This window comes from Onychostruthus taczanowskii, unplaced genomic scaffold (genome assembly GCF_017590055.1).
Source record: "Onychostruthus taczanowskii isolate IOZ18803 unplaced genomic scaffold, ASM1759005v1 scaffold18, whole genome shotgun sequence".
Taxonomy (NCBI): Eukaryota; Metazoa; Chordata; class Aves; order Passeriformes; family Passeridae; genus Onychostruthus; species Onychostruthus taczanowskii.
In genome coordinates this window covers 7,580,433-7,593,617 of record NW_024499017.1, presented here as the reverse complement: position 1 = coordinate 7,593,617, position 13,185 = coordinate 7,580,433, and the positions used below count along the sequence as shown (strand labels likewise).

The following is a 13,185-nucleotide window of genomic DNA, read 5'->3' as shown; positions in this document are numbered from 1 at the left end:
TATTCCTTTTCCAGCCTGGCTAGTAAACACTGATGTCATTCCCTTCTTGTGTAATCATTTTTGTCTTCTGTCTGTGTACATTGGTCTTCAAATTATGCCTGTGGGGAGGGGGAGAGGTGGTGCTGAGAGTCTTTCTCAAAAACTTCATAGTGAAAACAAAGGGAAAACTGAAAAGCTTGTGCTGTAGGAATTGTTCTTGGTGGCAGTGCAGAGTTGTTGTATATGCTGGTTTTCTGGAACGTGTGCTTTAAATGGCTGGCTCCGTGTAGAAACAGATCCCTGCTGGCTTCAGATAGCGAGGCTTTAGATCAGGATATGTGAGAGGCCAGATCCCCTCAGTACTCACATTTCTGTTCTTTCTTAGGTCACGGTAAAAATCACAAAGATGCTGCCTCGGTCAGGGCCACTCACCCCATCCCTGCAGCCTGTGGCATTTATTACTTTGAAGTGAAGATCGTCAGTAAAGGTAGAGATGGGTAAGTGCCTCGTTGCAGCTCAGTGCCTGGGGATGTGTGTCTGGCAGCTCTGCTGGACTCTGGCCTCCTTTCCGGAAGGGTTCCAGGTCCCGTGGCTGCTGGGTGCAGCAGGCAGGCTCAGCATGGGCAGGTTTTGTCTCCTGCTGAATGGGTGTCAATGAGGTGGAATGCCCTGGAAGCAGAGGCACTGGCACAGCTGTGTCCTGAGCTCTTGGAGATGGGCACTTCTGAAAACATTCAGTAAACTGGGGGTCTCTGGTGCAATATGAATTAAGATAGGTTTCCTTCTTGCTGGCAAGGTCTGGTCACTCTGGTTTCTAGAACTGTGATGTCTCAGAAGTGAAATGAAGCAGAAGGGAGGAGCCTTGAGCTTAATTTTGGACTGCTGCAGTGGTGTTGATGTGGTGAAGAGTACTGGAGCACTGGGGAAAGCAGTAAAGGGGCATTGCTAACAAGGTCTGGAGTACTCTTGTTAACGTGGATTTAATTTTTACTCATTATGAAGGTGTCAGTCTGCTCTGTGTGGATGGCCCTGGCATTGCTTATTGTTAAGGGATGAATATGGCAGGGATGTTATCTGGAAGGGAAAGCCACACAGGAGGAGGGATTGGGTGTAATTAATTAATCCAGTCCTTCAGGTGTGACATTTGAACTCTGACCAGTTTAAGGGTTGTGGGGAAGGCAGCAGATGTTCCTACTGAAAACCAAAGAAAAGTGACAGCTTGTTACAGTTGAATTTTTTTGCTGTCATTGTTGAACTGAGAAGTGGCCTACTTGTAAAGGGGCTTGGAAGGATCTCGGTTTGTGCTGCATTTGGGCCCTTGATAATTACTAGGTTATCTGCAAAGGTGGATGTTGGGCTGAATTCCTCATAAATGCAGGCAGAAGACCATCCTTATTCCTTCATTTCACTGGCCTGGCTATTAACTGCTTGTCTGTTTTGAAACACTGCCCTTGATTAGTTTATGTAACTGCTAAAACTGAAATAATTCGCAGTGAGCTTCAAGACAATTTTCCAAAGAAATCATATTAGAAAAGGTCACTGAACAGCACTTAATCTTTACTGCAGTCTGGATCAAGCTTAAAGGGAGATAATGGAATTTTCTGCTTGTCTCCCAAGATCAGAGTTTTCTGTATTAATGATTTGTTGTTTTTATTGTATTCTGTAATTACAGTGACTTTCCAGGAATAATTAATTCCAAACAGACAGAGCCATGTGTGTTAGCACAACAACCTGAACAGGAGCTGCTGGTAGCTCTGATCTGAGGTCAGGCAGTGGTGAGGCTTTGAGAGCCTCTCTGAGGTCTCAGCCATTCCTGTGCCTTGTTTTCCTTTTGCTGGTGGAGACAGATCCAGCTTTTGTCTCTCACAGGGTGGTGCTGGGGATTTGTGGTTGTGAATTTCCACTGTAGCTGCTGCCTGCCTGTCACCTGAGAAGGTGATTTTGTGTATCTCACCTTTAATAGTTTGATTTGTTCCTGCTGGAGGCTCAGTGTGTTGTGCTAGTGAACTGTGGCAGAGATCTCTTCTGGGGAGGCTCCCCAGTGTTGATTCCATCGTGGTGACTTCCCTTTAAAGGATTGGAGGTGCAGACATCCAAAGAAGGGATTGAGGGAATGAAGTTCTCAAGCAGTGTAAGTGGCAAAGCCTGTCCCTAGGAACAACACTTTAGCAAGGGGAGAGGAAGAGGAATCCTTCTGAGCTCATTTTCAGCATGGGTATTTCAGCCTCTGCCCTAGAGCTGGTTATTTGACTTGTGTGTGAGGTAAGGATGTGCAGTTATTCCCTGTGTATCTGCTTCTGGAGTTTGTGATGGCATTTCACATTTAGGTTTAAAATGTGATTTGGTTTCGAAACAAGACTTACTCAAGAAAGGCTTTGGTGAAGTGAATTTCAGGAAGTGTTGAGGAGTCTGATTTTGCTCAAAGCTGTTGTCTTTCTCTGCTCAGCATTGTTAGTTTAGGGCACTGCACTCTGGTTAGATACTGACACTTGCTAATAAACAACAGGAACTAAGGTTTATGATAAAAAATGGGATAGAAGCTCCCAGTGCGGGTCTATGGAGAAGGAAGAATCCCAAAGCTCACACGATGCCTTTTGCAGCCTGCCAAGGGATGTTGCCTGTGTGTGACTTGCTCTGATAAGAGGCTCCTTGAGTTGGCATTAGGCAGTGCCATGTTGGATTGGTGATGCCACTGTGGGAGAGAAACCTGAGCTATGGAGATGACTCAGGTGTCAGGATCACCTTTTTAACTTCTCCCCTGTTTTTCACTGGGCTGAGGGGATTTAAAACCAGTATGCTCTGGTTCTCTCCTCTTTGCTCCCACCACATCATATCCTAGCAGTCAAAACACACATCCCTGCCTGCCCTGTTTTCCAGGCTGAGAACTCCTGTGCTCACCCCAGAGCCAGTGCAGGGGAAGAGGGAGGGAGGGACTGCAGCACAAATTGCTTTGCCCTGCCACAGCTGCTAGAAAAACTTCCTCTTTTGCACTGCCCTGTCTCCCCTGTGCCTAATGCACCTGCCCCATAAAGGTGCTTTTGTTGGAGAAGCAAACAAAATGATTTATAAAACTCTGCCATTGCTGGACTTTTCTGCCTCAGCATTGGTAAAATCCTTTACTGGTGGATATTTCAAAGCAAGTACAGCATCCAAAAGGTCCATTTGGTGTATGTAAGAAAATTTTAAGACTGATCAGGTTTTCTTAGCTTTGGATTTTCCACTGTTCATGAGATGAAACCACAGTCCTTTGAGAAGGACAAGTGTGTTTCAAACTTGCTTTTAGTTGAATGGTAGCTGTTTTTTATCCTGGTGGATTTAGTCTTAATGCTTATTTTTGTGCAGTTTTGTTTTGGTTTTTTTCTGGGAGAGGAGAGGCTGCCAGGATACCATTGAAAAATTGTCTTGACCAGGTTTCTAGGTAACATGGAACAAATCAGATCTGTCAGTCTGTTGATCTGTTGCTGCTTCTTGAAGGGAGAGATAGTTCTTATCCTCAGAGAGCAGAGGAGAACTGAGTTTGCAGTCTCTAGTCCCAGGCCTCCTGTCACCTCCTTGTCTGTGCTGAGCACACAGGGAGTGGTTCCACAGCACTTTGGGATGATACATGTCAGGGCTGTGGGATTCTGCCCTTGCATTTGCTGCATGTTTCTACCCCTTCCATCTTGCAGACACACTGCTACCCTGTCCTGTGGTGAGCTGGTTCAGGGAGATAACTGTGGAAAGCTGGCCAGAAAATAATGGATGATGATTTCATCTATTGATGTCACTGTTAGAAATTACTCCTCTTTTTTTTTTCTCTTTAAATTGGGGTCTACTTTTCAGGGTTCCCTTTATTAATTGAAGGCAAGTCAATAAAGGGATGGCCTGAGCTGGGAGACAAAAGGGTAGGATTGCAGCAAACCTCAGTTCCATTCAAAATGTGTTGAACAGTTTTGTTTTAAGACTTGCTGGTAGTTAATTCCTGAGCCATTGTGTGCTTGTCTCCTGAGTGTTGTCAACTGGAATAAAAGGACAAGAGGCAGTGGGTCACAAGTTGTGGCAAGGGAAATGCCAGCTGGACATAAGAAGGAACTTTCCTTTGTGAAGATAGTTGTGCACCCGAACAGGATGCCAGGAGGGGCACTGACATCTTCCTCACCAAATTTGCCTGGGAGAGCTCTCAGTCTGCTGCCTGATAGAAGTCTCAGAGTTACTTATGCTTTGAGCAGAAGGGTGAAGAAAGAATGTCCCAAGGTCCCTTCCTGTCCAAACCTCTCCATGAATCTGTGGATGGCTTGCTTCCAGCATTCCTCAGATGAGCAGATTGGCAGAAATGTCCGTGACTCCTCTGTTCCTGAGCTGCCACAAATAACTCAGGCTTTTATCCCTGTGCTGTTCATAACAGTTCAACCTTAGCAGTATTTGAAGCCCTGAACTCTTGTCCTCTCTCTCTCCAATACATGGTTCTGCTTGGTGGTGATTTGTCAGCACATCTCACAGCCTCTGTTTCCCCACTCCATGATCTCTGCTTGGTAAACAGGAACAGGGAGAGACTCATCAGGGTAGGGCAGCCAGCCCACAACTTAGAGGCTGTTGTGACTCAGAAGGACAAGTCATCCTTGTCCTCTTTGTGCTGGGGCAACGTGAGCTGTCTGTGGGTGACACTGTGTGTTCCTGACCACCGGTTTGGTTTCCTGACTGGTTTTACCTCCCCCAGCCACGTGCCGGGTTGTGATGCAGTGTGACTGCGGAGGACACTCCAGAGGCCAACCCTGATGATGCATGGCTTCTGAATTCTGGCAGAAGTCACCTGTCCTGCTGCCTCCTCTCCATTTCTGAGCTGCTCCTGGAACAGACAGCCCAGCAGCCTGTGGATTGCCTTTGCTGTCTTTTCTGGGAAGGTTTGCTCTTGGACAGCTGCTTACTCATGGGTGCTTCTTTGTGCTGGCATCCTGACCTCCCTGGTGGGGACAGAGCCACTGCCTGCCCAGAGTGACTCTGTGCAGACACAGCAAGTGTGCTCTGTGGGCAGAGGAGGTGCCAGGGCAGCCCAGTGGTTTCATGAGGACTTTGAGCCATCCCAGGAAGCATCTCAGTATGCCTTTTCAAAAACATGATGTGTTTTTGTGTGCCAGCACTAGTGACTGTGTGGTGAGCTCAGTTGTGCTCACAGTCTTTTTGCTGGATCAGTACTTGAAACAGTGATTTCTGCATTAGGTGAAGACCCAGAAAGGCAGGAGAGGGAAGCTGAAAGACATAAGCCACAGGGAATGCTGGTAGCCTTCTTCCAGCACCATTCCACAGTTGCTTCGAGCTGTGCAGCCTGTTGTCCAGAGATGTTGGTCAGCACTAGCTTAGGTTGAGGACAGTTTTCTGGGAGAGGGAGAAAAGAGTTCTTTGAGGAGAGTGGCTGGAGAGCTAATCAGCTTAGTCCATACCATAGTTTATTTTAAATCTTCCTTTAGCTTTCATACACAAGTGCCATAAGCCAGACTTAAAAATAGCTTAGTTTCTCTTTAACTGAAAAAGAAAAAATAAAGGTCAGATGTGTTGGTTGGTTGCAGTCTGTACATTAGTAACAAATCATCTGCCCCCTTTCCTTGCTTATGTTTCTGCTTGCCAACTTTCCATTTCTCCTCAGCATATGGTGAGTGTGATGGCTCTGTGAAAAGCCTTTTGCTCGTGTTCTCTAATGGCTTCCAGATGCTGACAGGGGCCTGTCCATGGAGAGCTCTGACAGCACTGGCTGCTTAAGCTCAGACACCTTGGAGTGCCTGTCTGGATGTGGCTGTAGGGAGGGGTAAGGGATATTCTATAGGAACTGAGGATTTCTTGTGTGATCCCTGATTTGTTACTGGTAAGCCTGTAAATAATTGATTTCCTCCCCCCTTTTTATTTTTTTCCATCCTGGTTTCCAAGAATCCAAAACCAGCACAGAGAGGGGGTTGTTCTGATTGCAGGTAGGTCTGCTTGTTTGAATTTATGCTGTTCTGCAGACACTCATTTAAACAACCCAACACATAAATAAAGCCCCCAAGTAGATTCCATAAACAGTTCCTGCCTGGCTCCCATTTGCAGATTGCCCAAGCAAGTCCTTCTTGCTCAGCCACCAGCTGTGCCTTGGTGCTCTCAGGTGCAGAGCCTCAATTTCTGCAGAGGTTTTGTGTCAGTTGATGACACCTCACACAAGTTGTTATTTCTTTGTCATTGTTCTGCTGTGCCCTTCTGAAAGGGAGTAATATTGAGAGCAGCTTGTCAGTGTAAAGGAGTCATGAGGTTGGAATATCTGATTTGCAGTTGATAGCTTTTTTAATTCCTTTCTTTTTTTTATCAGTGAAGTGGAAATTTAAACTGTGGAAATTTAAACACTGGAGTGTTTTGTAGCAGTATCATGGGCCATCCATTGTGATAGTTGAGTATCAATTTATCATTAAAATTATTTGTGAAATAAGGCAGTGAAATGGAAGCAGTGGTGGTGATATGTGACTTTTCCACTTGTGATGGGTGGATTTAGGTATGTCTGAGATTTCCTAGATTTCAGACTGTGATAATTATTTTTGCTGTTGTTGGGGTTTTTTGTTCAGCTTCTTATGAAATTTTGCACAGTAAAGAAAAATTTTGGGAAGGGGTTATTTTTGTTTGGTTATTTTTTCTGTCCCCTCTCCCTTTGCTATTTTTGAGTATCTGTTATAGAAAAGTGACAAAAGCAAACTCAACATCTTTAGAATATATGTAAAACATTACTATGCTCAGTTCTTCAGAATATGTTTGCAGTTAAATGACAGAATAATGGGAACTAATTATTTACATATTCTAAACTTGCAGATCTAAGGAATTCTGTTTAATAATAACTTTTGTAAGCTGAATAACTTTTGTTCAGGAAAACCTTTTTCTTTCACTTGAGAAGCCTTAAAATTATGAACTGCTGAAGAATTTATCATCTAGTGTGAAGCTTTGACTATTTTTCTTCAGCTCTCCACTGAAGCTGAATTGTGTTAGTTGTGTTCTGTTGACTCTGTGGCCAGATTCATTTTTATACTGCTCTTCTAGCAATGGGATTTACATTGTACCTGTGATATAAGACTGGATCTCTGTTTCCACACTACAATCTGCCTGCTTGTTTACAAGTTCTTTGTATTGATGCCCTGGTCCACATGAAGCCTTTGTCCCTTGTTGTGGGGATGTCAGTGTGTAAAGATCTGTGAGTTCAGTGTGTGGTGCTTTCCCAGCACTCGCCCCAGCTCTGACTCTGCTGCTGTTTAAAGAGAAAGTGTTCTTATTTCACCAGGACATCTCTTGCAACTTCAGGTGTTACTTTTTATCTGAGATGTTTTCCACATAATTAATCCCCCTCCAGATCTTATGTAAATGTTGTAGCTACTTCCTTCTGTAATTTCATTAATTATTATTAGGAGGAAAGAAATCCTCCTTTCATAGGAATTGTTACCATCCAAGCCTAAACCACAGGAAATTAGCCTTTAAGGATGTGAGACTGCACCCTAAGAGACAGCTAGCTGGTGGAGGAGTGTTTTCTTCTGATTTGGGTATTGCATTTATATTTCAAAAATAAAACAGGGGCTCAGGGTGCATTTTTAATGTGGCTGTCTGTTATGATGGACTGAAATGCAAGATTAGTCACCAGAATGAAACAGTCTTTAAATGACTTGCCCTCTTTTGGATGCCTTTCTGTTAGACATTTGTGGTAACTCTTAGCATAATTTTTTACTGTTTTGTAGGCTTTGTTCATGGCAGAAAAAAATGTTCTGTAACTTAGACTGGCAATCAAACAATCTTAAGTCCTTTCAGTCATGGAAACCTGTTTAACTTCCCTAATATATTTTCAGTGACTATAAACATTGCATTTGGAAGTGAGGTTTGCTAATCAGCAGGACAACCTGAACAAAAATCCTACTTATTCACTTGGGTGTAACCAGAATAAATAATCAGAGAATGAGTGTCAGTAATGCTTTGTGCTGTTCCCAGACTTTAGGCACCATTTGCCACTGAGATGGTTTGTGTGTGAACTTTGTTGGATATCAGCTGACTTGGAGAACGAGTCAGCTGCCAAGAGTGAAAAAAATAACAAATTGCTGGGACACCTCTGCTTCAGCTGCATTTGCATTGACCACAGGGTTTGGGGTTCTGTTGGATGTGGTGATGCTTGGGGTAGCAGATGGAGAAACTGGTTATTCTTGACAGATTTTAGTGGTGATTTTACCCTGATGGTGCTTGTATTGTGCCTTTTCTTTCTTGAATGGTGCTCAGATGTGTCTTCATCTCTGTATTTTCCATCTTTCAGCATTCCTACAAACATTGTTGATCTACATCATCAGTCTTCCTTTCCTGAAGGTAGCACAGAAAAGGGACAGTTTGGCCCTTGTTACAGCTGGCAGATACCAGTTGAATGTGTTCCTAAAATTAGAAGGGAGCTGGGAATATGATACCTTGTTCTGTCAAAAATAGCTTTTCATTCTTCCTCTTGTCATTTTATCACTAATTACTCATAACCACCCTGAGATGTGTTATGTTACCAGATTGCTGCCTCTCAGTTTTGTCCTGCTCACTCACCTTCCCTTGCACAGTCTTCAGCTTTTAAGGATTCTCTGCCTTTCTAAGGGCTGATGTACAATGGACTCCTCCTTGCCTCAGGATACTTGTAGTTGTTTTTAATGAGCTCTTAAAAAATTTCTTCCCTTTATCCCCTTCTTTTCAGCCTTGCATAGTTTGTCTTTACTGACCTCTTATTGGGGAATTGGGATTCTTGCTGGAGCCCATCAGTGCTGTTTCTGAAGCACCATCACAGAACAGCACAATATGCACAAATAAAACCAGAACCACTTCCACTCTAGAGATTATGTTCCATTGTGAAGTAGTTCCAAAATATTTGTTGTTAGACTGAGGAATTGGAGACTGTTGGAATCCTGTATTTTACATGCCATAGGTAGTTTTTCTAAGCACATGTAACTTGTTTTTTCACTGCCTTAAAACAGTGTTCCCCTTCCCCCACCAGAGCTGCCACAATGTGGTTTCAAGTGGTGAGTTGATAAGGGTTATCATTTCTAACCACTCTTTAAACCTGGCATGAAGTCAGGACCCACCTCAGACAAGAATGATAGTTCAGAGCTTTGCAACAAGAGACTGTGAAAGTCTCTGAAATGCCACCAGTGTGGTGTATTATTCACCTCTAACTTCATAATTTAGTTTGTTTATTTTAGATTTAACTGTGCATGTTGAAAGAGTGGGGTGCGTGATAGCTGGGAGGACAGGATTCCTACCACATAGGTGTGGTTATTAGAAAAATCTGCAGGATACAGGAAGCCTTTGAATCACAGACCCGTGGAAGAGTGAGGCATCCCTTGTTTAACTCGTGGCTCAGCAGGATTGCTTGGCTTTGGCTGAGCCATGTAATAAAATGCCAATCCCAGGAATTTCTACCCCTGTCGTGTTAGTGTTGGTTCACAACTGAGCAGGGAATGACTGCTTTAGTGGAAGTCATGGCCTTCAAAACAAATTATTTAACCTCTCTGGTCTTAACTCTTTCATGTTTGGACCTTGGTGCCTGTTGGCATCCCTGGCAGTCTCGTTCCAGCCTCCTGTACTGTGCCAGGGTGGGACTGGCTCAGGAAAGAAGAGTTCTGGGCTGGTGGCTGTTACCCAGCCAATGCTAAACCAATGTATTCATTTCCCCCTTTGTTTCCCCAGCTTTCAGGTGGGTTGAATTTTGTCTGCCATCTGGGTGAACCTCACAGCCACTTGAAAGAAGAGTGGCAGGGATTGTTTCACCATCCTGACTTGGTACCTTCAACAGGTTAAACAATAAATACAGGGGAAACCTGTATTTATTATTTATACTGTCTTCCTTCTCCTGGCAGAGCCTTAATAAATCTGCCTTGCTAATTGTCAGCTAGTGTTAGAGATGAGCACTCAGTCCAAGTTCAGTGGAGAAAGTCTTGCAGCTTTTTAAGGAAAGAAATGCTCCTTTTGTTTCAAGTATGCTGCTTGTGCAGTGAGGACCATGGGCTAATTGCTTTTTCCCTCCTTCTGCCCTGCCTTTATTTGGCACACAGCAGTGCTTCCCAAGTGCTGGGTGCTTTCCATGGAGATGATCTTTGCTCCTGGGGTTTCTGAAACTGAAGAATGTAGTACAGGTCTGCATGAGTTCTGTTGCTGTGTTCTCCTCTGTTCTACTCAATAGTTCTTCAGTCCTGCACTGGAAAAGCCAAATAGATGCAAATCCTGGAATTTCAGCATTAGCCACTTGCTGTCAAAAGGCAGGTCTGTTCTGAAGGTTTTCTGCTGGGTTCACAAGGATTTTTGTGGGTTTGCTCATACAAAGTAGCTTTAAACTACACAAAAAAACTTTTCTTACGTTGTCTTTTTGGCAGGTTCTCTGAGTATCATGTTTGTTCTGGAGAAACATCTTTTGACTCAAAGAATTGCTTCTCATATGGGTGGATTCTCCTTCTGGGACAAACTGAACACAGCCATCAGTGTCTCCCCTACTTGTGTGACTCTGTAATGCTTAGAGCAGCCTCATTAAGAGGTCTCTTTGTTTCAGTTTGGGTCAGTCAGATGTTGTCACTCCTGTGAAATAACTTTTCTCATTGTTTTTCAGATGATTTCTGCCCAGTGACAATATATAATTCTTCCTGACTGAGTCACTGCATTTGAAATCTTTTATATCTTTAAGAGTTAAATTTTAATTCAGAAGTGCAGTCATCATTTTGGTTTTCCATATCTTTTCCAAGGGAAAGTCTTTTATTGACAGAAATAAAAAACAAATTACATATTTTTTTTTAAATATACAGATTTAAAATGCAGCTTTGAAAACATCTGCACTGCAGAGTCCACCACCCAAGTTGTCTGAGGGGCCAGAAATGAATGCTGTCTTGTTTGGAAGTCAGTGTGCTGAAGCAGCTACATGTTGGTGTTCACTCTGAAGTACTTGGGAGCTGGGCAGGGACCCAAAAAGCTTTGTGTCTTTGAGCTTAATCTTAGCACATGTGTCTTTGTGTCATTGAGCTTAATCTTACAATCATGGTGCTGTAAGACCTAGAGGAAAAAAATCCTGGGAATACTGCTGGTTGTGTGTGGAGCCAGCATCTTTTGACATGAGAGCTTTTTACCACAGTCCTTCATCCTTCTGCTGAGGCTGAGGAGAGGCAGGGAGGCATCAGACAGGCAGAGCTGATGGTGTGGCTGATTCAGGCACGTTTTCAAAGCAACCACTGCTGGGCAGGGCTGAGGTGCAGTAGGAGTCTGGAAAAATTTGGTGCTATGGTAACTGCCAAGGCTGCTGGTGAGTGGAAACAAGACTGTTCTGACTGAATCACCAGCATGTGTCTGCGTTTATTTTTGCCAGTCTGCTCTGTTTGGGATTGGTCTAATGATGCAGCATTTCTGAAGCTTCAGTTAGGTGTGGGGGACAGGTCCAAGTATTCAGTGTTCACTGCTGAGAAGATGGTTTTAGGAGGTCACTTTAGCTTAGCTTTGCAGATTACCTATGATGCATAATGGATAAAAATGTATTATTGTCCCAAATTTTTTTTCCAGTTTGACACTGGAATGCTGACATTCCTGTGCATCCTTTTTTTTTTTTTTTTTTTTTTTTTTTTAAGAGGCTCTTTGTATCTCTCAAAAAGGAGCTCCCCTTAAGGGATACCCCACAGGGAGTCTGTCCACATCATTATGGTCTGAAACCAGGGGTGATAACAGGCAGGGCATAGAGGTTTATGTTGAATGATATTCAATATAATAAGTGATTTGTTATTACAAAAAAAAAAAAAAAAAAAAACAAAACAAAAAAACAGACAAAAGGACAGTAGTTTGCTCTTGATGATGCCCACAAATACTGTTTAACTGGTATTGCATTTGTTGCATACACAAAACTGATTTGGAACATTTGGAATTGATGAAGTGAGAAGCTGTTCTGCACCAAGAAGTTCAGAAAGCATCTGGTGCTTTTGGGGGTGGTGGAGTTGAAAATTTAAATTTTTTTCTTCCCAGTTTTCAAGAGAATAGAGTGATATTGTTTTGGTTTTTTTTTTTCCCCCACTGAGGCTTTATTGATCTTAAAGCTCATTTCATCCATTACTTCTGGTACATAAATTGATTGTAGATGATAAAAGCAAAGTAGCACTTTCTAAAACAAAACCCAGCAGTCAAGTCTGTGACAATTTGAAGTTCTGGATATAAGCTGTGGGCTGTGAAGTTAAAATTCAGCATGGTGAGGGAGTCTGTTTTTATTTTAGGTTGTCTGCAAATTCTGTCTACAGTTCTACAGTCATTATGGTCTTATTTTTAAAGTTTGTCTTGAGCTTTAAATGGGAGCAGAAGTTGAAGAGCAAAAAACTGTGAACCAGGAAGGTTTGTGGTCATGTTCCTTTTTTTTTTAGCAACATATTTCCATGATGTTTTGTATCTAGATTAAAGTGTAATCTTAAATTTAGAATTTGTGGAGTTGTAGTGCTTGCTTTTTATAAAAATACAAGCTTCCAGTCTCAATTTAAAGCTATGTTGTCTGAAAATGGAAATATACTATTGTATAAGTTTTGTCTTTGGTTACGTGCATCAGATTTAGCTGTACACAAAAGAGGGGGATCAATCTGCATAGAAAATAATGAAGTTAAGCAGGATAAGCTGAAGTGGGTGATGACCTGTTTTATCTGAGTTTGACAATTAGGTTATTTCCTCTAATTTCCAGTGTTTTCCTTGGTGTTGCCACCCTGATGGTGCAACACAGAGCAGAGACCCAGCAAGGGGTGGGGACAAAGGGCACCCCTGGAAGCGCTGCAGCTGGGATTGTGCTGAGGCTGTGCCAAGGCTGTGTGCAGAGGTGTCCTCTCTGTTCACTTCTAGGTCTGTTCATGTCAACAGCAGCAGATGTAGAGGCAGAGGAGCAGACAAGCACCCTCAGGCAACAAGGAGGGATGGAGTTGGCCCCTGGCCCTGTGCCAGCAGAGTTGTGCTGTGTGATACTGAAAGGAAGGAATCTGACACCACCACATGACAAAGTGGCCACAGTTCTACAGTGCTTTACCTTCAGCTGAGCCAAATAGATCAGGGCATAGGAAACATTCCCTGTACCAAGAGGCACGTCCTGTTCTTTGAACACAGTTTGTCACAGCCAACAAATTCAGGAGGTCTGGAGCTTGGTGATGTGACCTGGTGGAGTTGGTGGGGATGGTTCTGCCAGAGAAGCAGAATGGTCTTTGCTAAATGTTTCAG

General features: G+C 43.2%; 1 protein-coding gene across 2 annotated transcripts in view; it reads left to right on the top strand.

Moving 5' to 3' along the window:
* Window positions 1–13,185, top strand: part of RANBP10 (RAN binding protein 10) — a 64,899-nt gene that overhangs the window by 928 nt on the left and 50,786 nt on the right. For both annotated transcript variants that reach the window (XM_041400961.1, XM_041400960.1), the window contains exon 2: window positions 365–476. In XM_041400961.1, the coding sequence (XP_041256895.1) occupies window positions 365–476 (112 nt within the window). The remainder of the gene's footprint in view (window positions 1–364; window positions 477–13,185) is intronic.